The sequence below is a fragment of the Podarcis gaigeae genome (genome assembly GCF_964106915.1).
Source record: "Podarcis gaigeae genome assembly, chromosome: 6".
Classification (NCBI taxonomy): Eukaryota; Metazoa; Chordata; class Lepidosauria; order Squamata; family Lacertidae; genus Podarcis; species Podarcis gaigeae.
The window spans coordinates 79557175-79582847 of record NC_139682.1 but is presented as its reverse complement, the minus strand read 5'-3'; the positions used below and the strand labels follow the sequence as shown (position 1 = coordinate 79582847).

General features: G+C 38.5%; 2 protein-coding genes across 6 annotated transcripts in view; one reads left to right on the top strand and one right to left on the bottom strand.

Moving 5' to 3' along the window:
* The first annotated feature begins 56 nt into the window (after nucleotides 1-56).
* On the top strand, nucleotides 57-12761 carry HENMT1 (HEN methyltransferase 1). Of its 4 annotated transcripts, XM_083745872.1 has the most exons (8): nucleotides 112-610; nucleotides 1477-1594; nucleotides 3684-3808; nucleotides 4641-4753; nucleotides 6067-6201; nucleotides 8715-8897; nucleotides 9950-10121; nucleotides 11337-12761. In XM_083745872.1, the coding sequence occupies exons 3-8, from the start codon at nucleotides 3692-3694 to the stop codon at nucleotides 11757-11759; spliced, it is 1143 nt and encodes a 380-aa protein (XP_083601998.1). In that variant the 5' UTR covers nucleotides 112-610; nucleotides 1477-1594; nucleotides 3684-3691; the 3' UTR covers nucleotides 11760-12761. The 4 variants fall into 4 exon arrangements, with proteins under 4 accessions (XP_083601997.1, XP_083601998.1, XP_083601996.1 ...); XM_083745871.1 differs by lacking the exon at nucleotides 1477-1594 and having other exon boundaries at nucleotides 57-610; XM_083745870.1 differs by lacking the exon at nucleotides 112-610 and having other exon boundaries at nucleotides 1477-1861.
* Nucleotides 12762-14715: 1954 nt separating this feature from the next.
* EEIG2 (EEIG family member 2) overlaps nucleotides 14716-25673 on the bottom strand; it is a 34127-nt gene continuing 23169 nt past the window's right edge. Inside the window, exons 6-11 of one of the 2 annotated variants that reach the window (XM_083745874.1) lie at nucleotides 24127-24233; nucleotides 21429-21524; nucleotides 19513-19699; nucleotides 19279-19406; nucleotides 18833-18902; nucleotides 14716-17269 (exon numbers count right to left, since the gene is read on the bottom strand). In XM_083745874.1, coding sequence (XP_083602000.1) covers nucleotides 17227-17269; nucleotides 18833-18902; nucleotides 19279-19406; nucleotides 19513-19699; nucleotides 21429-21524; nucleotides 24127-24233 — 631 coding nt within the window. In that variant the 3' untranslated portion in view covers nucleotides 14716-17226. The remainder of the gene's footprint in view (nucleotides 17270-18832; nucleotides 18903-19278; nucleotides 19407-19512; nucleotides 19700-21428; nucleotides 21525-24126; nucleotides 24234-25673) is intronic. The other variant, XM_083745875.1, reaches the window with a different exon arrangement.

The following is a 25673-nucleotide window of genomic DNA, read 5'->3' as shown; positions in this document are numbered from 1 at the left end:
GGAAGGGCCTTCCCGGGCTCGGGCGGCCAATCAGAGCGGCGGGCGCTGGCGGAAGTGGGCGGTTGGGCTGAGGCTGCGCATACGTTAGGGCGGAGGCAGCAGTGGCGCTTCAGATACGGCTCCGAGAGTACGAAGAGCGGGACTTAAGCGCTTCACCTCAGAGTGGGCCGCACCGTTTCGATATGCGCCCGGGCCAGCTGGGGTGAACGGTGAAAGGCCTCTGGACGAGCCAGTTCCGTTTCGCTGCTCGGAAAATGCCCTTTGGGAAGGAAGAGGAGTGAAAACACCGCTTCTTCCCACAAAACACACACGTTGCTTTTCTTTAAAGTAGAAATTATCAGGAGACGAGAAGCAGGCTGCGGCCTTCGAGTTTTCGAATGTAGAGGCGCCCCTTGTCCCTTTGCCTAAAATGTCAAGTGTTGGTAGTCTGTTACAAATAGCTTTGTAAAAGCCAAGAGGTGGTCGTGTGGGTTTGTAATAATAAGAAAAACCCACTCAGTTTGCAGCAAGCCTTTTATTAGGTTAAGTAAAACTTTGCAAAATACTGTGCAAGGTTTATTTGTTTTTGTTTTATAGATCGGTAGGACTCTTCTTCAGGCTGGATTGGAAGGTAAACAGGACCAGGGGAGCCTAGCTGATTGTTATTGTTATTATTATTATTTGTTACATTTTTATACTGCCCTCCATCCAAAGATTCCTGGGTCAATTTAATTCTGGATGTGGGTGGAGGTAGCAGTCATTCAAAGGAGACTATTAGGTGCTGTGCAGGTTTCAGAATGCGCTTAAAGCTTCTGTGAAGGTGCATTCAGTAGCCCCATATTTGAAACTATAATTGGTGCTTATAAATTGAAAATGTAAAATCCAGCTGTTCCAAGTCTCTTCACCAATAAGTGAAATGCACAGGTTCCTTGGTAGGTGGAAAATGAGAACAAAGAGAATCTAGGCAGGTTTATTATTAAAATATAGAATATAAAAATTAGGTGGTGTGCTAGGCTTACATTTATTTAAGAGCAGCAAAATTGGGCAGTAGATCTATGGTACAACCCTAGGCATATTGACTCAAAAATAGGTCTCATTGAATTTAAAGGTAAAGGTCCACTCATGGACAACTCTGGAGTTGTGGCACTCATCTCACTTTATTGGCCGAGGGAGCCAGCATACAGCTTCCGGCTCATGTGGCCAGCCTGACTAAGCCGCTTGTGGCGAACCAGAGCAGTGCATGGAAACGTCGTTTACCTTTCTGCCAGAGTGATACCTATTTATTTACTTGCACTTTGACGTGCTTTCGAACTGCTAGGTTGGCAGGAGCAGGGACCGAGCAACAGGAGCTCACACCGTCGCAGGGATACCTGCGTTGAGTTTACTTGCTCCCAAATAGGGAGATTGCAGCCTAAATCTAGGGACCTTTATTGTGGTGCTTCAAGGTTCATTCTTTTTTCTAATGCTGTGTGAATGGCATATGTTTTTGTGAACTAGAACCCGCTTCGTTGGATGTAGGACATGAAGGTGATGGTTTTCCCCTGCTGCTTGTTCCAACCATAGGAACATAGAAAGCTGCCTTATACCGAGACGGACAATTGATCCACCTTGTTCAGTACAGTATTGTCTACATGGATTTATTTATTTATTTATCTTATTAAATTTCTCTTCTACCCTCCATCACAGGGCAGTTTACAATATAAAAAAGCAAACATACATAATGTGGTGACAAATAAAAACATTGGCCCTCCCCACACAGAATGTCTAGAGATTTGGGGGATTAAACCAGGGACTTGCATACAAATCACATGCTCTGCCACTGAGCTATGGCCCCTTCTCCATCTTGGATTCAGAAGTATGCTTCCTCTGATCTTGATTTCATGTATGTTGGAGTGAACTGTAGTCCAGAGAAACCTAGGCTTCAAAAATTATAGCAACAAGTCCTGTTGAGTTCGGTGGGGCATACTCCCAAATATGTGTGCATAGAATTGAGCTTAAATTCATTAGCCTTTAGTATAGTGCCAGAAGGATCTTTCTTATAGCTAAATAGCTGCTGCAGACTGCCTCCTGATTGCACCGTAAATTTTAAAAAAGCAGAAGAGAAACAAGTATTTTTTTTAAAAAAAGCAAGGAATACTGCTGTGCAAATAATGAAGCATTCAGAGCAGAATCCTATCTATTAAACGGGGGTGTTATGGAGCAGACTGACAGGAGAAATAGTGCCCAATTTCGGGGCTGGGTACAGTGTGTAATGTGAGCCTGCTCACTTAACATTTCTTCTGTCTCACAGTGTTTAGAGACAGCGTTTAGCACAATTATTTCAGTTGTCTTGAAAGCTAGACATTTGCCAGTCAGAGACAGCCTCAGCACAGGAAAAAGAAAAATATATTTCCCCTTATTTAGTATTTTTTCAAGAAGCTTCTGGAACATTTTAATGAGACAACCTCATAAAATCATTGAAAAAGCAGCGTTGCCAGTAACGTCAAAACATTTTTTAATAATTTTGTAGTTCATACTAGACTTGCCAACCGTCTGTTCACAGCAGGTGCAATGCCTGAACAGTACTAAAATGTGGTATGTGCTGCATGCTGGATTTATTTAAAATTATGGCTATTAATAAAGAACAAATTAACATTTATACCTTAATCTTAAAACATATTTACTCAGAGGCAATGTATATAGATTACAGTATGGCTTACTTCCAAGTGCATGTGCTTAGGAAAGAGCAATCGGCCTTTTCAAGTGTTAAACAATTATGCAATGGGAAATGATGGTAGTAACTGGTGCTTTTTCTCAGCTGGAGTGCTCCGGAGTACAGTTCTGGCACCTCTTGTGAGGAGGGGGGTGCCATTGCGGGCTGGCTCCAGCCCCTGCCTACTTACTGCCTTTATGTACTTCTGAGAAGCCCAAAACAAACATTTCAAGGGAACCTGACCTGTGTGTGCAAGTCTACTTTTTAAAAGATCTATGACTCCACCTAGCTCCTAGCTGTGATTGGTCAAGCTACAGGTGGGGCCAATTTGTATTTCCTTTTCTTCGATCTGTCTGACGTGTAGCGGTGGTGGGATTTGGGGTTTTCAGCCAGACCTCTACCATTGCATGAATGCATGCGTGTTTGTGTAAGGGCTCTTCCGAGTTGCTCTAGCCATCTGTCTGAATCTTAAGAGAACTTGGGGGGCCATTTATTTGAACTGCACCAGAACCAAGGGTGACCCCCAAACCAGCTAGAGAGATAGCTTGCTGTAGTTTTTAGCACCTCTGTGGGTGGTGAACGTTCCTGTTGCAAAACCAGCATCTGTTCAGAGCTACCTCGGGTCACCCAGTAACTTATTGTAACAACTTCATGGTGAATTCCAGCACCTATTTTTCTTGAAAAAGAAGCACTGATAGTAGCCTCTTTTGCATTATTAACAATAACCAATAAACAAAAGGCTTTAATGTATGCATTAATAACATATTTTATATCAAAAGCTAGAAACTAATCTTGATGTTTGTATCAAGTTTTGCCAACCAATTTCGTGGAGAAAAGATGTGAAGGAAATAAACACATGGGATACCAAAATGCTACCTGTCAAAATGGTGACAATTTTTGTGTTAGATTTCAGACTGAAAGGAAAGCAGGAGCCAAGAATGCTCAGGAATTTCCAAGCTGCAAAATAATTGTTATATAGTATTTCTAAAACATTCCTATCTTTTGTTTTTAGCCTTGGCTATGGATGCAAAAATGCAAAAGGATGAACTGACAAGGACAATTAAATTTATGCCACCACTATACAAACAACGCTACCTGTTTGTTAAACAGTTAGTGAGTAAACATAAACCTAAAAAGGTTTGTATATGTTTCTTAGCAAAATATGTTCTTTATAGTATGGCTAACTGCTTCAGAATTGTTGGCCTTAGTATTGCTGTGATGTGACACACTTAAACATAATTGAGCTAGACAGGCACTTCCATGCGGAAATAGTACAAATAAGGAAAACTTAAATGGGGGTGGGGGTGATCATAAGGGGGTGCTTTGTATTACTTGTCTCTTGTCTCAAATTTGCTGCATTATTTTAAAGTGAATCAGCCACTTGGAGACCAATTCCAAACCCTGACTAGGAGCATGAGGGCTTGTAGAGTGGAGCTGTATAGCTAACACTGTAGTCACAGAACCTGTTCTTGTGCCAACCAGGACAGGAGGGGAGGAAAAGTGCTTCTTTGCTGCCCAGATAGAATTTTTCACACGCACACACAATCTCCTTTCCTTCTGTTGTATGCTTGGTACAAAGAGCTTCTGTTAAGCCAAATTTCACTGTTAAGTCCAAATCAGGAAACATGGTTTAAGGTTGGTTAACAGACTTTTAAGTCATGGTTGCCTTGTTTGGAGTTAACAGAGAACTTTGCCTTAATGCTAACCACAGAGTTTATCCTGCATTAACTGGGTCCTTGGATTCCCCACCCCAGTGGAGTCAGATCTCACATCTTCCCTGCCCTTTGGCAAACTAAGGGTGATACCCAACTAAGTTGTCTGTTTTGAGTATGACTAACCCTCTGTATGTCACCCTAAGTGCAAACAAATTCAGAATTAAGGAGCGGTTTTGATTCCTAAGCTACTAATGACTTTAAAGTTGTATCAGTTTTAGTTATGGACTATTAATGTATTTAATTCTAATTGACAGGTGGCAGATTTGGGATGTGCTGAATGCAGGCTACTCTGGATGCTGAAATTCTGCAGCTGCATTGAAGTGCTCGTTGGGCTAGATATTAGTGAAGATGTGATGAAGGAGAATATGTAAGGAGAAAAAATATCCTTTAATTTCTTTTGCAAAAGCTGTTTGCTGTGGCTTGGAAATTTCAGAATATATATATATCTCAAAATCAGCCATTCAGTTCCTAACACGAGATCGGGGGTTGGCTACAGCAATGGTGAGGAATCTAGCTCATGGGCCACACTGGGCCTTCTCATTTGGCCTGGCGGTGCACTGGGATTCACTGGCTCTGATAATCAGGTGATGGTTGAGTCTTGTGGAGCACTGTGCAGCTAGCTTTATCTGTTCCAACAGCGATCAGCCTAATTAAGAAAGCATGTGTTACAGTGCAAACAGTGACAATAACACTGTTTCCCTGGAGTTAGGAAACTGTGTGATCACCATGGTTTGCTCTTCTTCACATGGCTTCATAATTAGTATTTTTCAGAGTCGTTAGCACCTTTTAGGTTTGAAAATATTTCATTTGATTAATATTAATAGTTAACAAATGAATATTTAATATTGTGGTTTCGTTGCTAGTACCACATTAGGTAGAGTACACAGAATATACCTAAATCGCTTCAATCTAGCAGTGGAAAGAAAAGCAATGTCAACTGAGAAAAAATACTGAAAACTAATCTGAAGATGAATATTAGTATGTGTCATATCCTATGCCATAGTATTTTACATTTGGAACAATGTATGTTTCTGGTTGGACCACTCCAATGTTATTATTAGCAGTTCTCTAATACATCTGAAAGAGTAGTTAGCTCCTGATAAGCTTTGCTCGGCGTCAGCAAACTGCACTCTTCTCCATTTTCAATTTCTTAAGTTATTTTCCTTTTTAAAAAGCCTTAAATGTTGTTGGGACAGTCACACACAAAAATTGTACTATTTTTGTTGAAAGTAAGATACTCAGTTTGTGGGAATTATACCCAAGAAAAATATCTTCTAGAGTTTATCTTCAGTTGTGTTTTGCCATCTTCCCATTTTTATCTAGTTTTTAAATAATTTGTTAATGTTATTGTTTATTTTTTTATGTAAAATGCATAAACATTTTTACTATATTAAATGATGAAAAAGAATAAAATTGAAACATCAAACTTGCACTGAGAATTACTTCTAATTGTGCACAGTTGTTTCTTATGCTGTCAAGTAAGGGCATTAAAATGCGTTTCCTGTGCAGACTGTAGAGCTCCAGCAAATCCAGTATTATATTTTACTGACTTGCCTTCCATTTCAGCTAGAGTCAATTGGAACTTCCTGGTGCACCAGTAGTTAGATGAGGTGGGGGTAGTATGGGTAAAAGTAAATGTCACCTGAGGTCCTCTATACTGTACAACTTGTTTGCTTGTAGGCATACACTATCTCCCCTTCCTGGTGACTATCTCCAGCCAAGTGAAAGACGTCTGACAGTTATCCTCTATCAGGGTTCAGTTGCTCACAGAGACCCTTGTATGCTGGGCTTTGATATGATAACATGCATTGAAGTGTGAGTATTCCACTGAAATACTTTATTTGGCAATGTTTTTCAGGTTTTGGTTTTAAAAGCATGTCGATTTAAATACATTTTCTACCATATATAACACACTTTCCTTTTCCCTAGTTCCAAGCAACTTCTCAAAAATAAAGGAGTGTGCCATCTTTTAACTTCTTAAACTTAGGACAATACAATTTAATACAGTTGGGATGGTTGAGACTGCTGTGTGGTGTAGCAATACTTTGGAACAAAGGGCATAGAAATATTCATGGAATATCCAAGGGTTTGGTGAGGTGGAAAACCCATAGCTCAATGGAAGTGTGGATGGGAAGACCTAGGATCCGTAACATAATGCTAGAGTAGCCTTAATTTCTGGAGAAAGGCTAAGAGCTCTGCAGGATAATAACATAATAGTCCTGCAGGATCAAACTAAAGGCCCATCTGCTCCAGCATCTTGTTTTCAGTTTCCCCAGATCACTCTGGGAAGTCTGCAAGCAGGACCTGAGTGCAGCAGAATTCTTCCCCACTTGTGATTCTCAGTAGCTGCTGTTCAAAGGCGTCCTGCCTTCCAGCAGTAAAGGTATATCACAGTCATTGATAGCCTTATCCTGAGTGAATTTGTCGAATCCTTTTTTAAAGCCATCCAAGTTGGGAGCCATTACAAAATATTGTGGAAGTGGATTCCACAATAACTATATGCTGTGTGTTTTGGGATTAGAGCCCCTCAAGTTCTGGGGGACCTCTGGCTTGATGATTAATTAGCAGAGTTGCAGACCTCTTGCCATAGCGTGCATTCCAAGAAAAAACACTGGACGCAGAAGAGCGCTAGGAATAATTTACTAAGGCATAAATCATGTGGTTCTTTGTCAAAGCCTTGACAAGGTGCATCTTGGGCATAAAAATCAGTTCAGCATATAAAATCTAACACTATACAAGAATACACTGAGAGTGAGGAAGTAAGAATCCAGGCAGATAGAGAATCAAAAGTAAAGTGTAACTGCTCACTGGGTAGCTGATACATGTTCCCAGTTACATTGAAGGGAGATGTAGTCAAAACAATATCCACCTTGCTTCTTAGCAGAAATGAAAAGTGCTGAGCAGCTAGAATTCTTTCTAGCATGTTCCAGCTTCAGTTTCTGCACATACAAAGAATATACTAGAAAAACTTCTGTTTACTTTTATAAACTGGAAATGATTTCTGTACCTGAGAAACGCCATTCATCCTGATAGTGTGAACTAGGGCTTACGAATCTTCCAACTTTGGTGTCATTTTGGTTGCCCCTTTTTTGAACTTTTCCTGACTCTACAATATCCTTTTTGAGGAGAGGCAAACAGAACTATTCACAGTATTCCAAGTGTGGATGCGCCATAGATTTTGTCCAACAGCACTATGATATTGGCAGTAGGATTGATATTGGCGGTATTATTTTCAATCCCTTTTGTAATGATTCTTAACATAAAATCCACCTTTTTCATATGTACTGCATGCTAGGTCAACATCTTCAAGCTATTCACAGTGACCCAAAGGTCTAGTTCTTGTACAGTCACTGGCAGTTCAGACTTAAGTGCCGGATTAACATATATGTGAAATGAGGATTTATTTTTGCCTCAATGGGCATCCATTTACGTACACTTGCTTAAATTCACTGCCATCGTTTGGGGAGGTCCTTTTTGAACTCCTTTTGGTACAATTGATATAATCACCTCACTGCTTACTACTAGCTACAGATAATTTATGAACAAGTTAGAAATCACAGGCCCCAATACGGATTCTTTGGTACTCCACATCCTTCCATTGGAAGAGCTTTCTCTTTATTCCTACTCCCTGTCTTTAACAGAAACATTATCAAAACCTCTTTGAAAGTCTTAAGTACACTGTCAGTTGTATTGCCTCTATCTATATGTTTGTTTATACTCTAAATTAGATTGATGAAACAGGTCTGGTTCTGCTTCAGAAAGACTTATTCTTCCGTATGTTTTGTAATTCTGCCTTTAATAATGCTGTCCCTCAATTTTCCCAAAACAAATGTTATACTAACTGGCCTGTAAAATCCTATATCCCATCTGGATCCCTTTAAAAATGGTTTTACATACTTTACATTCCTTAAGTATAGATGGGTGCCTGGCGTGCTCTGGTCCATGGGGTCATGAAAAGTCAGACATGACTAAACGGCTAAACAACAACAAAATATAGATGGTGATTAAGAACTCTTGGGTGGATTGTCATCCTGACCTGATGATTTGTCAGTTTTTAATAAGATGTAGAACTAGGTAAGGACTGAGATAGGTCTTGGTTAGAGACCATGGAGAACTGCATAGCTGAAATATATATATAATACTAGACTAGTTGGATCAAGTATAAAATAGTGTCATACTTTTAGATAGAAAAACAAAGTTATCTTGAGAAGATATCTTTTCTTATATCAGACTTACTGTAATTGTGCAGCTTTGCTACTTCATTCAAGTATGTAGTGTACACAGTTAATCTGCTTGGTAAGAAGATCCCTGTAACCTTCTATCTTCAGAATAGAACACCTGGAGGCAGAAGAGCTGGACAAATTCCCAGAAGTGGTATTTGGTTTTATGTCTCCAGCCATGGTCGTAATAACAACACCAAACTCAGAATTTAATTGTTTGCTTCCAACTGTAACATTATTCAGACACCCAGATCATAAATTTGAATGGAATCGTGCACAATTTAAGAACTGGTAAGTTCATTCCATGTTTTATATGCTTCCAAAAAGTAAAACAAAAACAGTGGTGTATATTTTAGTGTAGGCTATGGGGGAATAAAATAAAACCTTGCTATACCCTTCAAAAGCTTTTATGATTTTGAATATACTGTGGTGACTGCCATAGCCCACCTTATATGTTAATCATTTTGGAAATAACAGTAATTAAAGTGAAGGACAACCATTGGTTGTCTAGGCGTAGCTTTTTCCACCCCAATAATCTCACAATATGTAGAATGTAGGTGAGACAAGAAATGACAACCATTTCTGATCTATGTATTTTCTTCGTTGTGGGGATTCCATTTTTTTTAAAGACATGAGCACCATTGTAAAGATATGGAGATTTTTTAGGTGAAGTGGGATTGGTCTCAAAGCAGGAATATCCTCTAATATAGGGATTGTCTCAAAATTCCTGCATAATATTTGCTCCACTCTACCATAGCTCCAAATTTCCTCTTCTCCCCCCATCCTTCAGTGGGGTACCAGCTCCACTAAACCTTCACACAAACACATATCTTAATAATGCTTAAGAATTATTAAGAATATTCATGATCCAGTTTGAGAACTCTCACATTACTATTATAATGAGGGTGAAGCTTTATGCTCTTTGCTGTCTATTTCATAGTCTAAAGAACAGGCTCGTGGAAGTCAGTGAAGGCTGGGTATATTTCTAATTGACAGAACAAAAGTTTGTTGGCAACAATCATGTGTTGTTTTCAAATTCAGGGTTGGACAGAACAGGAGTTGTTTTTGTCTCACTGGCCTTGTCTGTTGAGCTGGTGAGGAGGTGTCTTTGTTCCTAACAGCTACAATCTCCTGTCACTGCTGCCATTTCTCTACATCTACTTATCCACACAGGCATTGTTAATAGAAAGGAAGAACTGCCTCTCTCTCGCAAGAATGGCTTGTACTCGTGATGGGAGATTTGGCAGTACTCACTATAACACATGTTTGATAAGCAAGATAGAGCTGTTAGGATTGGTCTTTCAAAGTTACTTGCACAATTTATTGTTTTGTCATAAATTTAGGGCCCAAGATGTTGCAGCTCGCTATGACTATACAGTGGAGTTTACTGGATTAGGAGCCCCACCTCCTGAAAAAGATGTTGGAACTTGTACACAAATAGGTGTGTTTGTGAGAAAATACCAGAATGATGGACCTACACATTTTGAGAAATGCAAGGAACATGTTTATAAAACCGTAAGTGGATCTTTTGCTTCTGTAAGGAGGAATAAATTCAGTATAAAGTGGTTACATAGTAAAACATAACACGATAACTGAAATAGAAGTCTATGTATTGAGTTTGTGCTGAATTGATATCCAGTGAACCTTGTGACTGATCAGCAGTCAGTGTCACAATACATACTAGGAAAGAAGTTCTTTTGATTCTGACTTTCAAAACAAATGTGTTATGATTGATGAACACATGGCATTCAGAGGCAACTGGGCATTTAAAATTACAAAAAGAATGAGAATAATTGTTAATTAGCCCGAAAATATTATCAAACATGAAATAATTTATCCAGGGAGGAAAATGTTACTTAGAATGTTTTCTTCCCAGTTTCAGTGTTTATTAAGTATTATTGGATATTGAACTGTAGAAGCACACTTGTTTTTAATAACTTAATTAAACCTTTAGACCCTATGCTGTAATTCCCACCTTTTTGCCTTTTTTTAACCTATAATTCCCACTAGTATCAGCTAGATTTAAACCCAGGTCCAAGCCTAACACTTTGTTCGGTGGGCCACTCTGAACTTGGATTGTACTTTTAAGATGGGAATAAGGCAGTGTAGGAGTATCAACCATATTGCTTAAAATTAATTTAAAATTGTTTTTGTTTTATTTCCAGTAAGTGGGTAACTTATGGAAGAAAAGCTAACTCAAACTAAGGATTTGTTACTTTAAGGTTGCAAGCCTATTCATACTTACTTAGGAGCAAGTTCCATTAAATTCAGTGCAACTTACATTTCAGCAGACGTGCAAGGGACTGTATTGTGATAGGGCTCTTGCTAGTTTGCCCAAATAATACCTAATTTTGCAGGGAGGCTTACTCACACCACATACTACAGGGCTTGCTTCTGAGTTTTTTTGTTTTTAAAAAAGCACACAGATAGATGTTATTGAAAATTGAACTGAGGAGCATGTACAACCGTTTTATGCTGAGAAAGCCACACAGTTGTAGGCTATGGTCTATCTTAAAAATCAGCAGGAGAATTATGTTTGCATTCGTCAAACAAGTAAGGACAGGTGGCTTTCAGCTTTATTTTGTGTATTGTAAACATGTTAGAAAAGGTCCAGTAGAGCTATGCCTAGTTTAATATTCTGTAACATAAAATGCTGAGTATGTGAAATGCTTTGAACAGTTAGAATGTGCTAACAATAAATAAGCCGCATCTTTGTTTTCCATATCAAAGCTTTTCAAAGCTGAATATCCAAGCCTTAAAGATGAAAAGTATTTGCAGACTGCAGTGGTCAATGAAGTTATTTGGACAGCACAAATAATTGCACGGAGACTCTGGGACCACGTAAAAACTGAATATAAAAAGCCCTGTTATGACTCTGAAACAGAACCTAAATTCCAACCATCTCACCATAGTCTGAAGTATTTCAAGCATCTGCCTTTAACAGAAGCCAACAATAAAAGTTTGCAGCCATTTATTAATGGAAACTCAGTCTACATACCTCTTGCAAACATTCTTTCTTTTCCTAAAGTGAATAAACTTTGTGGAACAGTTGAAACACTAAGCAATCTCATAACTGGCAAAGTCACACTCAGCCATGACGGATCTGGAGTGCTGATTGATGCTGAATATGAAAATGAAGAGATGGAGAATTAGCAAATGCTTTCAAAAATACTTGTTCTTGGTACTATTTTGCAAACTGGAGGAGTCCAGTGAGCAGAATTCTGCTAGTTGCTGGATTTAATAACTCAATAGATTGGACTGGCTACTAAATATTTGGATCAGGTGCCATCTTTTTGTGTTGAGGTGGGCTAGAATAAGATGTTCCTACCTAATTATTTTGATTAAGAAATAAACATGTACCTTCCTCAACCCAACTGTTTACAACAGTAGTTAGTAGAACAGAAGTCAGAAAACAGTTTTCTGTCTGTGAACAGAAAAAGTAATGTTTAAGATGCATTTTTTGTATTGAAAGGTGGTTTTGCAGAAGTTTGTGTACTATATTATGCAACACTACCGTTATCAGTATCTTTATAGTACAAGTTTAGTTGAGAACTAAATTAGCTGCTTAAGTTAATGCTAGGTGTAATGCTCTCTCTGTGTGTGCTTTTAAAATAGTTTTTTTTCAGAACCATTCATACTGTTCTATATAGAAATGAGTTTGTAGATGCTGTCCAATAAGGGCTTTCAAATAAGATTGTAGAATACTACTTGCTGAACAAAGTTGTAAAATACATTTGCTCAGCTCATCCACGAACTGATTCTAACCCCCAAAGTATCAGCATAACCTTGGGGACTGCTAGGTTTTGATTATAGAAAGGAGCAGCAGCAATTCTTTTCCTTAGTCTCAACCTTATAATGGTTTGATCAAGGAGAAGGATGCGGCCTCCTTTTTAAATTCTGGCCTCTACTCCTATGAGTTACGTGCAAGATGGCAGAGACTGCTCATTCATCTAGCAGTACTGCAAACACCAGCCATAGGATAGCCTTATTAAAGCCTCAAGTAACTGAAGTTATGCATTGCTTCCTGCATGTATTATCTGTTCAAGTATGCTTTTCTTTAATTACAGTAGTTGGTAAACAGATTGGCATATGAGCAGATGTAGTTGTACATAAATATTGTTCCTGTGTAACAGTAAACATCCTTTGCTAAACAAATATTAGACAATTCTATCTCACTAATCTTTCAACAATTTCAACCACAAGGTGGCATGCTTCTCCATAAAGCATTTGCTTGGCATCCTGTCCTCATGTAACAAAAAGGGATGCAGCTTTTTCCAATATCCCTACCACCACCACCTTGGTAAAAAGTCAGAGGACTACTGCAGTGTTGTTGTTTTTATACCAGAGGCAACAGATGTGATTCGGCAAGAGAAGAGATGGTTTGGTACCTTGTTGCTCTTTGATCTTTTCCCTAATTCACTTGTCACATTTTAAAATGCTAGGATAGATTATTGTTTTTCTACTTCTACCTTCTTAAAATGTAATGCTCTCTATTACAGTATTTCTACCTTCTTAAAATGTAATGCTCTCTATTACAGTTGCACTGCAGCAGCTTTCTCCTTGTACTATCACCAGAACACTGCATCACTTCCCAGCCTGGCCCGATTCCAAGCCCTTGCAGAGCTTACAACCGTAGCCACTAATTTTCCCTGGTGTTCTTTGCTATTATAGTGTCGCTTCAGAGGAATCATTTTTGGGATGAGAATAGAGAAGAAAACCCAGAACAGTTTCTGCTAGGGCTTACTACATAAAATAGTCACTTAAATCACTTAAATAGTTCAAGACAATCCTGTTTGCAAAGTTTAGTTTAATCACTTCTTCAGTATTAGGATTGAAGGCAGTCTCTTCCCTGGACAGATAATCACCAAGTATTCCTTACTACCAATACAAGTAGTAGTTACTGATCATGTTTACGATAAGCCTGTAAGAGTGGGATGCCAGCTAAATTGCTGATGGAGATGTAGCTGCTCTGCAGAGGAAATGTGAGCTTTTCACAGAAATAACAAACCGGAACTTTTCTGCAGGTGGGACTCATAGAGGATGACAAAAGGCAGTACAAAGGGGGGGGGCACTAAAAAGCTGTGGCAAGGCCTCAGAACGGTGCTCTAAAACATGGTTATATGTTTAGTATTTTTTGTCATCAGTCAAAATTTTGTATTGTCTTACTACAGTGACAACCACTACAGCAGTTTACTTAGTGAATACCTAAAGTAAACTGCTTTAATAGTTATAATGGAAACAAAATGAGATAGATTTTTTGGCCCCAAAGAATGATCAGTGTCGAAATGTTATTTAATACTGGAATATTTTGTTTTTCATGCTTTGGGGCTGTCATTTCTCTAGATTTTACAGAGTAAATAGATCATTCAACTTGTAATGTTTTAGAACAAAAGTACCTAACAAATCAAAATAGCATAAAAAGCATTTTGAGAAATCACAGCAATCTGTATCAGTGGAATTAATCATGCTGACAGGGTATAAACACAGGAAGAAAATGTGAACCTAGCACAGGAAGATAAAGCTGACTTTCCAGAATGTCTGCAAGTCAGGCCTCAATACAAAATGCAGTTTAATTTCCTCTAGCCTTTGAATCAGACTACTAAATTGTACAGAGGTTCCAATATAGATGAGCAAAGAAAGCAATGGAGCTAGAGAGGCTTAAATCATTAACTGATTCTCTTCTCTAGGAAAGGGAAGAGTCATGGTTCTACCAAAAAAAGATCTTGAATTTTTAAACTTGTAATAGGTCAGTATTAAACTTAGTACAAGGAATACAAAAGATTTAAGTTTATCAGGAAACCACCTGACCCAAACAACTGAACTATTCCTGTCTTGGGTCTTTTTTCTGCAGGGAGGTAACCTAAAAATGAGATACAGCTCCTCCCAAAATTTAGCCTGTATTCTTTTGGCATACTGTTTTGTATTAGAAAGAAGGAAGTGGAAAGATAACCCCGCACCTTTTCAAGCTAATAATTTGGTGGGGATGGAATGCCATTCATTTGCTCCTTTCAATTTAATAAAGTGAAATTAGTTACAGTACTATTGCAAACACCCTTTGCATTTTGTTGTTTTGATTCTCTATTCAGAAAAACAGCACATAAAATGCAGGTTGAAGACAAAACTTTTATTGAGTTTGTAAGACCATTTTACATCAAGTATTTTATGGTAAAAAAATCAGACTTTACTAAAAAAATGTTAATTTTGGGTATCACTGTACAGTTTACACAAAATGAATGCCATATATGAATATGAAGTTCATTTCCCATGTCTTGGGGACACAAATGGAATCACTTCATTAACATGGCTCAGTTGACTAAAGTGCATAATAGCTGTTTAATGGAACTAACATATGGAATTCAAAAAAATTACCAATGTGATGGGTACAAGAGAAATTGCCTTTGTGTAAGGTGTATTAAGTCAGGGAATGCAGGTATTTACACTAGGAGTGACCAACATTCCATTTGAGTAAACAAGCAATACATAAAGTTTATTGAACGTTGAACATGATAGTTCCTTTGTAGTTAGTGACCATAGGTTTTTTTATCCCTTGTGCTCTTTCCCCCTTATGCCAATTTGTTCTCTCCAAATCACTCATCTTTTCGGACCGACACTTTTTAGAACTAGCAATTTTTCAACAAATTTGCACACTATTTTAGTGACTTACTTAAACTTAAACACACTAAGAGCAAACTCAATTTCACCTAGATCACTGTATGTTTCAAAGTAAGTTTTGTTGTGTATTCTCTTTGCATTATTTTAACAGCAGCTTAAAAAATTAAATATTTACTTGAACTCAATTAGAACAATTCAGGCTAAATAAAATGTTTTATGAAGCAGTGACAAGTTACTTCCAGGTACCATAATACAGAAGAAATGTTCTCATTTTTAACAATTCACACATATGATTTAAATAATAAGAATGAGTTGCAACATATCTTCAAGATACAGAATTCCTTCATTTAGCTAAGAACTTAAATCTTTCATTGTTTCTTGGGAAAGATAACAAACACTGACCAACTCCAGGGAATTCATAAGAACATCAGTGTTCCGCAAAGGTCAAGTAACTCTCATTAGCTTACTCAAAGTTGTTTTGAAGATACTGATTAATTCTCGTGACTAACTTTTTTTGACATCTGAAGTCCACTATGAACTGTCAATATGTTTCTGAATTGTTGGCAGCCTTCACTCCAAATCCCTAAAAAAACTTTACAAAAATAAAATGGGCTGTTTATGTTGTTAGAAAATGCTTTGTCGAAACTGTTGCATAGGCACATTACATGTTTCATTTGTTCAAATTTATATGTACCAGGAACTATTTATCTGCACAAGTTCCACTGAAATCAATGAGTTCTGTCTTAACAACAGCTGAATGAAATGGACTAAAATGAGATGACTTAAAACAAGCTATGCAGACATTCTGCATGACCAGCACTGCACTGCACTATACCACATGCGTGGCAGTTGCAAACACCAATGTGTGTATCAGGTAGAGCAGGGCAAATACCTTTTAAATGGAGCAAGTACAGAGGTAAGTTATTTGCTCATATCCATGCCTCATTTACACTGGGCCTGAGTTGGCAATACTAATTAAAATACAAGACTCTGGTTTCAGATGGGGTGAAGAAAATTATATAAAGTGCTTTTCTTGACAGCTTAAGCATGTAGCAGTTATGTTAGCTGTTTAATGGTTGTTCTTAAAGCTTTATAAGAAATCGTTCCGACCTCCTTTTTCCTCAGGAACAAGGCACTCTTAAGTGTTAAACGGTTTGATTTAATATTGTATGAGCTAAACAACATACTACTGTATGCTCTAAACTTCATTACTGGTTATTATTCAATGAGGTCACCTATGATGTAGTACGTTTGTTTTTCAGTACACACCAAATGTCAGCAAGAATTATCTTTGAATACTATAAAGTTGTACTAAGGGTTCAAATCTTGTCAGCAGTGAGGAATATGTAATACGATACAGATTTAATTTTGTCAAAGCTAGTCACTCATTTTAAGTAATAAACCAGTTCTCACACGTGACTTAGCCCTAAAGTTGCACACATTTGTAGCAGTATTTAATCCTATTTCTTTCAAAGCACAGCTGACTGGCTCACTTCCTTGAAGCAGAAGCAGCTGTTCCTATTTTGTAGCAATTCTAGTTTGACAGGAACAATTAAGTCAATACTCGAGAGGCAAGATTCTCACTCCCAGAAAAGGACTGAAATAGATGTGTTTGACTTTTTAAGGGATTAAAAAGCAACAGCAGCCAGGTTGCAATTAGAGAACATCTAATTGAATGCATTTCTACATACCGACAATTGATTTCACCATATTAAAGTCAAATCAGATACCATTTGTCCTATCTTCAAAAAAGGTGCTTTGATTGACACATAGAACAATGTAACAAATCTACCAACACATTCACAATGGCTGGCAAAGTACTCATAGAAGAAAAATTCCCCCTTATACCACAGGTAGATAACAGAAGAGGGCACTTTCAGTATGAGCAACCCAATCCGACAACTCGGGTCAATGGAAACTTGCGTTTTGGAAGCGCCCATCTTCAATAGTATTGGGAAATAAGCAAGTTCTGGAGTTCCTAGAATTCCGCCACTGTAGTCCGGTTCCTCTAGCGTTTAATCACCACTTGCTCATATGCTCCAGATCCAACCCTGAAAAATTAAAGGCAGTAGAAAATACTGGAACAGAATTTTACACTATTGAACAGGAGGAAACTTGATATTTATTACAAGAGGCGAATTGCTGCTTTCAAAACACAGCAGCCTACGTGTCTCTGCAATGTGTGATGTTCTTGGCCAAGTGAGTGGTAGGTAGCTAATGAAAGGGAAGAGAAAAGTCAAGGCTCAATGTTACCACATCACACATTTTTGTTTTTTTAGATATTATATGAGAGAAAGCTTGATTTGTTTTTGACCGAGAAGACTTGGGTATCTCTTGTAACATCTAGTTCTATGCCCAGTATATTACCTAATTTGAAAAAAATACCCACAAAATAGAATCAATGGTTAAATTACACATGCTTGAACACTGGGAGTTGGATTCTTCAGTTAGTTGCACTTAAACTCCACTTAAACTCCACTGAACTCTGTGGAACACATTAGGTCACGACTAAATTTCAACACTGATTTCAAGGACTGAAATTCAACCAACATTCTGGATCCAACCCAATTTTTCCATGATTCCCAACCAATAACTCTATGCTGTGGTCTGTGCCAAGGCTTTGATGCACATGTAAGCTATTGATAATCACAGACACCATATGTAACACAGAAATCAGATTACAACCACTTAATATTAAAGATATATTAATAAACCATCATCAACAATTCAATCCAGTTTTGGGAAAAAATATAATTTCCTCTTTAGAACACTGTTTAAACAGCAGCAAGCCCTTTTTTCTAGCAAAAGGTGCACTGAAGACACAGAAACTCAGTACCCTTAAAATACCATATTTTTCGCTCTATAAGACGCACCAGACCACAAGACGCACCTAGTTTTTGGAGGAGGAAAACAAGAAAAAAAATATTCTGAATCTCAGAAGCCAGAACAGCAAGAGGGATCGCTGTGCAGTGAAAGCAGCAATCCCTCTTGCTGTTCTGGCTTCTGTGATGGCTGCGCAGCCTGCATTCGCTCCATAAGATGCACACACATTTCCCCTTACATTTTAGGAGGGAAAAAGTGAGTCTCATAGAGCAAAAAATACGGTAAATCCATGCATTCAAGTAACTGTAGAAGTCTGCTGAAAGCCTTTATGACAATGGCAAGCAGGACAAATAATTCTGTTGTCATGGAATGTTATCATTGCTTTTCACATCAAATGAGGAATTCATCTCAATCATTAGCCTCACTCCTAATTTTCCTGTTCCCTCCCTTTTCCCCTTTTATATCTTGTGCATTAGACTGTAAGCTTGTGGACATGGACTGTGTTGCTTTTCAGATCTCAGCACAGTGTTTAAAATGTTTTATAAATATATTAACAATAATTATCAATTCGCATTTCAAAATTCTACTGGTGGTCAGTGAGTATTACAAGCCTGTGGTAGTCAGGTGTCATGAAAGAGCAGTTCAAATTTCAAATTACATACAAACAAAACCAAAAGGATATGTCCAGATGATTTCTGGAGCATGTTTCCAAATTTTAGAATTGCTCAGATGTGGTCTTTGTTACTTATTGTGTACTAGGTAGGGAAGGTAAGTAGAATTAGTATACATACCTATTGGGTAAGTGATGACTTCCAAAAGCAGTGCTCCCTCCAGGGCCTACAAAAAGTCTTAGCCCTTCCTCTGAAAAAGAAAAAGTCAAATTTCATAACATGCAATGTTATCACACTTGACTTGGATCTAAGAATAAGCTTGTAGAACTCCATTTGTGGAATGGACCTTTCCTGCCCCTTTCCTTTGCGGTGCAACTTTCTGCACCCATGAAAACCCCAGTCCCAGGATTCAGAAACCCTTAGGAATGATGTGGGAGACTGCAAGTGGAAAAGGGAGTCAGCAGAAGTTGCAGATCCTCCCTCCCTTCTGTGAGCAGAGTTGTCCTCTGCTCATAGTAGGATCACTTTGGACCTAACTCATTTGGAATACAGGCCCACTCAGGAATGAGGAAATTTGGAGCCAATGATTTAATCAGGTTCCCCCCCCCCCCCTGTGCTTTACAAACCTTCTGCACTTGAGTCCAAACTGAAGTCTTGACTCTGCAATATTTTTTCAACAATATCGTCTGCATCCACTCTGGTGGCATCAACCCTTTTTAGCTGTGATTCCACAGAATCCTGTTTCACTGGGTGCCTATGAAATATTTATTGTATATAACATTTAGACGACAGTGCAATTCTAAAATATTTCTGCAGAAGTACCTGAGCAAACTGGAAAAAGTATTTTGCATGTCTTGTACCTGATGAATTTTTCTGAGGTTGTGTCTTTCACAGGCACTTCCAAATTATCCTCAGTCCTTTTGGTTTCAGCTTCTTCACATGGCTCCAGAATACTACCTATACCAGTTGATGTGCTTCCCACAGAAGTATTTCTCTTATGACAGAGATCAGAGAAACTGGATGATCTGGAGTGACAGGTGCTATAACCTAGAAGAGAATGATTCAGAACTACTATTTTGACGCCAAGGCTTATACTTCACTGAACTGCAGGATTTTGGTTTCCACTTCTACCTTGAATACGACCCTCGTGTCAAATATTTGGAATTCATTTGGTTAGTGAGAGAATCAGAAAATAATTTTACTTCCAATACAGTACATAAAAGAGGCAGACACAGTATCAAATAACTTAAAAATAATAATTAAACAATGAGATGCACATGACCATCTATGAACATGACATTTTACAAAGAATAAGGAGTCAGGTCTGTGTTCCCAAGGCAATTCTAATTTAGAAATAGGCACAACGAAGAAAGGAGAAAAAGGAGGCAGGGGAAGACTATGGTTATCACAGTTAAGTACACAAGTGTTCAGATTGGGCCAGATTACTGGATTAAATATATAAATGAGACAATTGAATCTAAGTTTAGGACAGGGGGAGAAAGGGACTTAATAGAATGAGAGGCAACCAGATTGCAGTTTTTACCTATTCTAAGGCAAAGGGGACAGAAGGAAATTCTTCCTCAGAGCTCTGCTGTGAATCTGGAAGTCATTCCTTGCACCAAGACACTGGCATTGCAATGTAGGTTCATTACCACTTAGGACAGCTAGTTAACAAGCCGAAGCTTGTTTTTTACAGATATCCAGGGAAAAGACTATTGGGGGACTGAGGATAGGCCAAAAGCCCTTGTGGGTCCCCATGGAACATATATTGGTTAAGATTATGAAGGGAAAACCTGCTCCTTTCTTGTCCTGTATGGCTAACTCTCTGCTTAATATACTTCTTCCAGGGAAGGGGCTCAAAGAAATAATTTGGTTATTTATTTATTTATTATTTGTTGTATACCACCCCATACCCACAGGTCTCAGGGCGGTTTATAGCGTAACATTTTTAAAACAGTCTCTTTGACTACTCTGACTAATCTCTTCCCCAATTCACTCTGACTGACTTTTCTGTGCATCATGTATAGCTCCTCAAAAGTCACAATACCCCGGGGACATCTTTTGGGCTTCCTGATGACTCAACAGTGGTGGCTAACCTTCAACAAGCATAATCATTTGCTTTAAGTGCTTGCATTTCACTAAAGAAATGCAAGTTTGTCTTGCTTCACTTTGGCTTTGCCACTCTAGTTACAAATTAGTCACAGACATTTCCTTTTAATTGGCATTGCTCCTGGTATTTTAAACAGCAGCCTGGCGTATTTGAATTCCCCTTTAAGGAAAGGGCCGTAGCTCAGTGTTAGAGCTTCTGATTTGCATGCAGGAGTTCCCAAGTTCAACTCCTGTCATCTGGGAATGTACCTTGTCTGAAACCCTGGTGGATAGCTGTCAAGTCAGTCAGTAGAGACAATAATGAGTTAGGTGGACGAATGGTTTGACTCTGTCAGTATAAGACAGCTTCCTATGTCCCTTGGAGATAAATGGAGGTTCAGTAGAAAGTGTTAGCCGTTTAATTTCACAATGCAGTTGAAAACACAGGAGTAGCATTTTTTAAAGTAATGCCTACCCCTTTGACCATTTTTGTAATTCATGTCAAGGATGTGCTTTTAAAATGGCTTCCATATAAAAGCCTTTGCTGTTAAAATTGTTTTCCTATTTTTACTTATATTGTCTGTAAATCCATCACAGCTTATAAAAAAGCAGGAAATTAATCTCATGGTTGTTGTTTTTTGCTAAATCTACTTAAGTAATTAATAGTGCACATCAAGAAACCTCCTACCTGAAACTTTTGACTGCTGGCTTGCATAGCTGGAGGTTCTAGAATGCCCACATGCTCCAAGTTCATCTGGGACAGACATGCTCTTGGTTGCGAGATCTGCAAAAAATGAAGATCAAGCAACACTGCTGCCAAATTACTTCCTCAGATTAATTGTCCATATTGAGTAGTGATAGACTTGCTTAAAGCATACACTTTCTTCACCGGGGAATTCTCAGTAGTTTTAGCCATTACATTATATCAAGGAGGTAACATGAAGATGAAATTATTGCACCAGGTTTTCAAATTATTTGTGTAGTTTTGACTACTTTGTTTTCCTGATATAATTTTCTAAAATGGTCAAGAGCTGGAATGGAGAAAGATTAGAGAGTTTTTATGTAGGAGATGGGCTATATAACGACAAAGGGGTAATTTCTGCTGGTTCCTTGATTGGGTGAAGAGAGATTAGCCACATCCCTTTTTATCAGCACAACGCAAATGGCTAGGAAGGCTATATTTTGCACCCATAACATTATCTAATGCAGCAGTGGGAAGCCTCCACACCTGGTCTTAATAAGGCTTGCCAGATCTCTGAATCTGAACCCCATCAAGGTCATTTTGGGCAAAGCATTCTAACTTGGCAGTCACCCTAAAGTCATATGAAGTCAGATGGGAAATCTGTTCTCTCCAACCTTAGCACTAAGCACCACAGAACTAAGATCAGGGAAGAACCTCTTCTTACGGCCAAGATTTCAACTTTGCATCAGATGCTGCCATATTTCAGAATGGCCAGAGAGTAAGACACCCTTATCTAATGGATTTTCAGCCATGTGTGGGTCATTTATATGGCCCTGTATTTATTTTTTAAAAAAGCCAACACCAAACTTGAGATCAGTAATTTCTAATAATGAAGAACTAATCTACATAGGTAGAAAAAGCATATAATACTGTTGCTCCTGAGATTGTACAATTCTACTTCTTCCTTTCTATATACAGAAAAACTGTAAGGTGGTCCTTGTGCAACCCCAATTGGAGGATTTGTTGCACCACATCACAATGAGAGCCAGTGTGGTGTAGTGGTTAGAGTGCTGGAATGGGACCTGACAGACCAGGATTCAAATCCACACTCTGCCATAAAACTCACTGGGTGACTTTGGGGCCAGACACTGTCTCTCAGCCTAACCTGCCTCAAAGAGTTATTGTGGGGATTAAATAAGGAAGGAGAGAACAGTGTATTCAACCTGGGACATAAATGCAATAAATAAATAAGTCACAAATTCAGACTTGCAAGAAGTCAGGTTGGTGTATGGGAGCAAAAGAGAAGACAGACAGCACAACACCAGTGGCCATGGCATGCGAGAGAGAAGGTAGGCACACTGACAGGGAGAGAGTGGTGGCTTCAAACAACAGCAGAGGTTTGAATAAAGCAGGGATGGAAAAATACTGCGATGAAATAGTGGCAATTTTAAACAATGACATAGATTTGAGTAGAGTGAGCAGGTGCTGACACTGGGTTGGGGAGCAGATGCTTAAAACAAGGTTTGAGTACAGCAAGAAGTGAGTAGGGAAAGGTTCTGTTGTGTTAGCTTTCTGATGTTAGTTTCTGTGTTGTACCCATCTCTGTTATTTCTCCTTGTTTTACACTAGTTTAAAAAACAAACACCCCAGTGCTTCTCCATCCCTGCTTTACTCAAACTTCTGCAGTTGTTCGAGTACAATGAGAAGAAAGAGACAGTGCAAGGGAAAAATAGGCTGTTTTAAACTTTCCCCCCTTCCATTCCATAGCAGCCTCATGTGTGAGGCAACATTCCATTGTAGCTTCACAAAATAAAATATTTCATTTCTGCTACCATGTGTTGTCTTCAACATAAATCGTGCAGGGGTGTGTGTGTGTGTGTGTGTGTTGGTGAGTGGAGTGAGTAGGAGCACGGCACAACCCTTAGTAAAAAAACAACACACTTGTATACTGTAATTTCATTTTTAAAAATCAAAGTAGTCTACAGCAATTATCTATACAATAAAACCGCATAGAAACTAAAAGCCACAGTTTGCTGGCTACCTATTGCAGAAAGCTTTTTTTCTTAATTGCCTTCATAAGCCTAGCAGCATAAAAAATTCAGCAAATATTTAAATTTATTACAGAAGGCACCTATTAAATCTCTGTTTGAAAAGTATTTCATAGGATTGGGCCAATGATACTGACACTGAAGGCTCTGTCTTGTGGACATCAGATAAACTTCACCAACTCTAGGAACAACCAGCAAAGTTCCTACAGGTGATCTTGGTAATCAAGCTGGGATTGTAAGTGTTCAAACAGTCAAGAGTGCAGTGGAGTACTGCATGTTTGAATACTGCCCCATATTAAGCACAATCTGCACAACTGGTGCTGCAGGGAGGAGGAATCAAACCCCAAACAAATTAGCTCTCTGTAGAGAAGGTTTTCAAACTGTGGAAAATTCAATCATGTACCACTCTAGCAGCTCTCAGAAATGATGCAATGCTTTCCCTAAATGTGCATAGTATCCCTGAGGTACACCTCTTAGTTATACTTGATTAGGTTTTTTGTAGATAGACTCCGTATGAAAACAATTATGCCAAAGTGCAGTTTTCAACTTATATTCTAATACCAAGAGATGCCTGGGTTAAGTGGCATTCCCACTTATCTAAATGAAATTATTCTTTTGTATTTTCCCCAGGCTTCTACCATAGCATTGCTCCCTACCTGATATAGTTAGATGTGATGATTTTGTATTCTCTGCTCCTTTTCTGTCTTCATTTAGGGATTCTGGTTCTCCAGCAATTGCTATAGACATTGCTGTGGATGGGGGCCTGAAATGAAACAAACAGACTGAAATTAAAACTGGTCCTATCTGTGTTTGCCTAGGAGAAACAAATATGCATTTCACATATACTGCGAACAAAATTCAACAAATTCATAACATTTCCTCCCAGAATTATACAATATTATCTTTTTCAGTGCCAGGAAAACCCAAATAACTTAATTTGTAGATTTCATCTCTCTAAAAAACCTTTTTATTTAGCATCTTGGAAAAAAGCAGGATTTGCAGAACAGTGGCTATAGCAGTTAGTGGTTCAGCGTCTTATAAGTGATGTTTTTACAGCTGTTTCATGGCTTGTATTGAGTTCAATACTAATTTCAATAAATAGAAGGTTTATATTTGCCTCCTCCTTATGTAATATGTCTACCTAGCACTTCCTATTGTTTTCTACTATCATAAAAATCTAAAGCAGTGAGTGTTTTGTGCATGTTATGCCTCACTCTGTAACACCAAACAATTGTTGCAAATCAAATAAAACAGCTCGGATGACTATCATATCTACTACTACTACTACTATCTACTACTGTGGGCAAGAAACCCGTAAAAGAAATGGAGTGGCCCTCATAGTCAACAAAAGAGTGGCGAAAGCTCTACTGGGATGCAATCTCAAAAATGATAGAATGATCTCGATACGAATCCAAGGCAGACCTTTTAACATCACAGTAATCCAAGTTTATGCACCAACTACTTGTGCTGAAGAAACTGAAATTGACCAATTCAATGAAGACTTACAAGACCTTATAGAAGTGACACCAAAGAAGGATGTTCTTCTCATTATAGGGGATTGGAATGCTAAAGTAGGGAATCAAGAGATAAAAGGAACAACTGGCAAGTTTGGCCTTGGAGATCCAATCGAAGCAGGGCAAAGGCTAATAGAGTTCTGTCAAGAGAACAAGCTGGTCATCACAAACACGCTTTTCCAACAACACAAGAGACGACTCTACACATGGACATCACCAGATGGGCTACATCGAAATCAGATTGATTATATTCTCTGCAGCCAAAGATGGAGAAGCTCTATACAGTCAGCAAAAACAAGACCTGGAGCTGACTGTGGCTCAGATCATCAGCTTCTTATAGCAAAATTCAAGCTTAAACTGAAGAAAGTAGGAAAAACCACTGGGCCGGTAAGATACAATCTAAACCAAATCCCTTATGAATACACAGTGGAAGTGAGGAACAGGTTTAAGGATTTAGATTTGCTGGACAGAGTGCCTGAAGAACTATGGGTGGAGGCTCGCAACATTATACAGGAGGCAGCAACTAAAACCATCCCAATGAAAAAGAAATGCAAGAAAGCAAAGTGGCTGTCCAACGAGGCCTTACAAATAGCGGGGAAGAGAAGGCAAGCAAAATGCGAGGGAGATAGTGAAAGATACAGGAAATTGAATGCAGATTTCCAAAGAATAGCAAGGAGAGACAAGAAGGC

Coding starts and splice junctions, on each gene's coding strand:
- HENMT1 (XM_083745870.1), top strand. CDS start 1,837: ATGCTTCCTCTGATCTTGATTTCAT. Junction 1,862..3,683: donor TCCTCTGATCTTGATTTCAT/GTATGTTGGAGT, acceptor TTTTGTTTTTAG/CCTTGGCTATGGATGCAAAA. Junction 4,754..6,066: donor GATGTGATGAAGGAGAATAT/GTAAGGAGAAAA, acceptor GTTTGCTTGTAG/GCATACACTATCTCCCCTTC.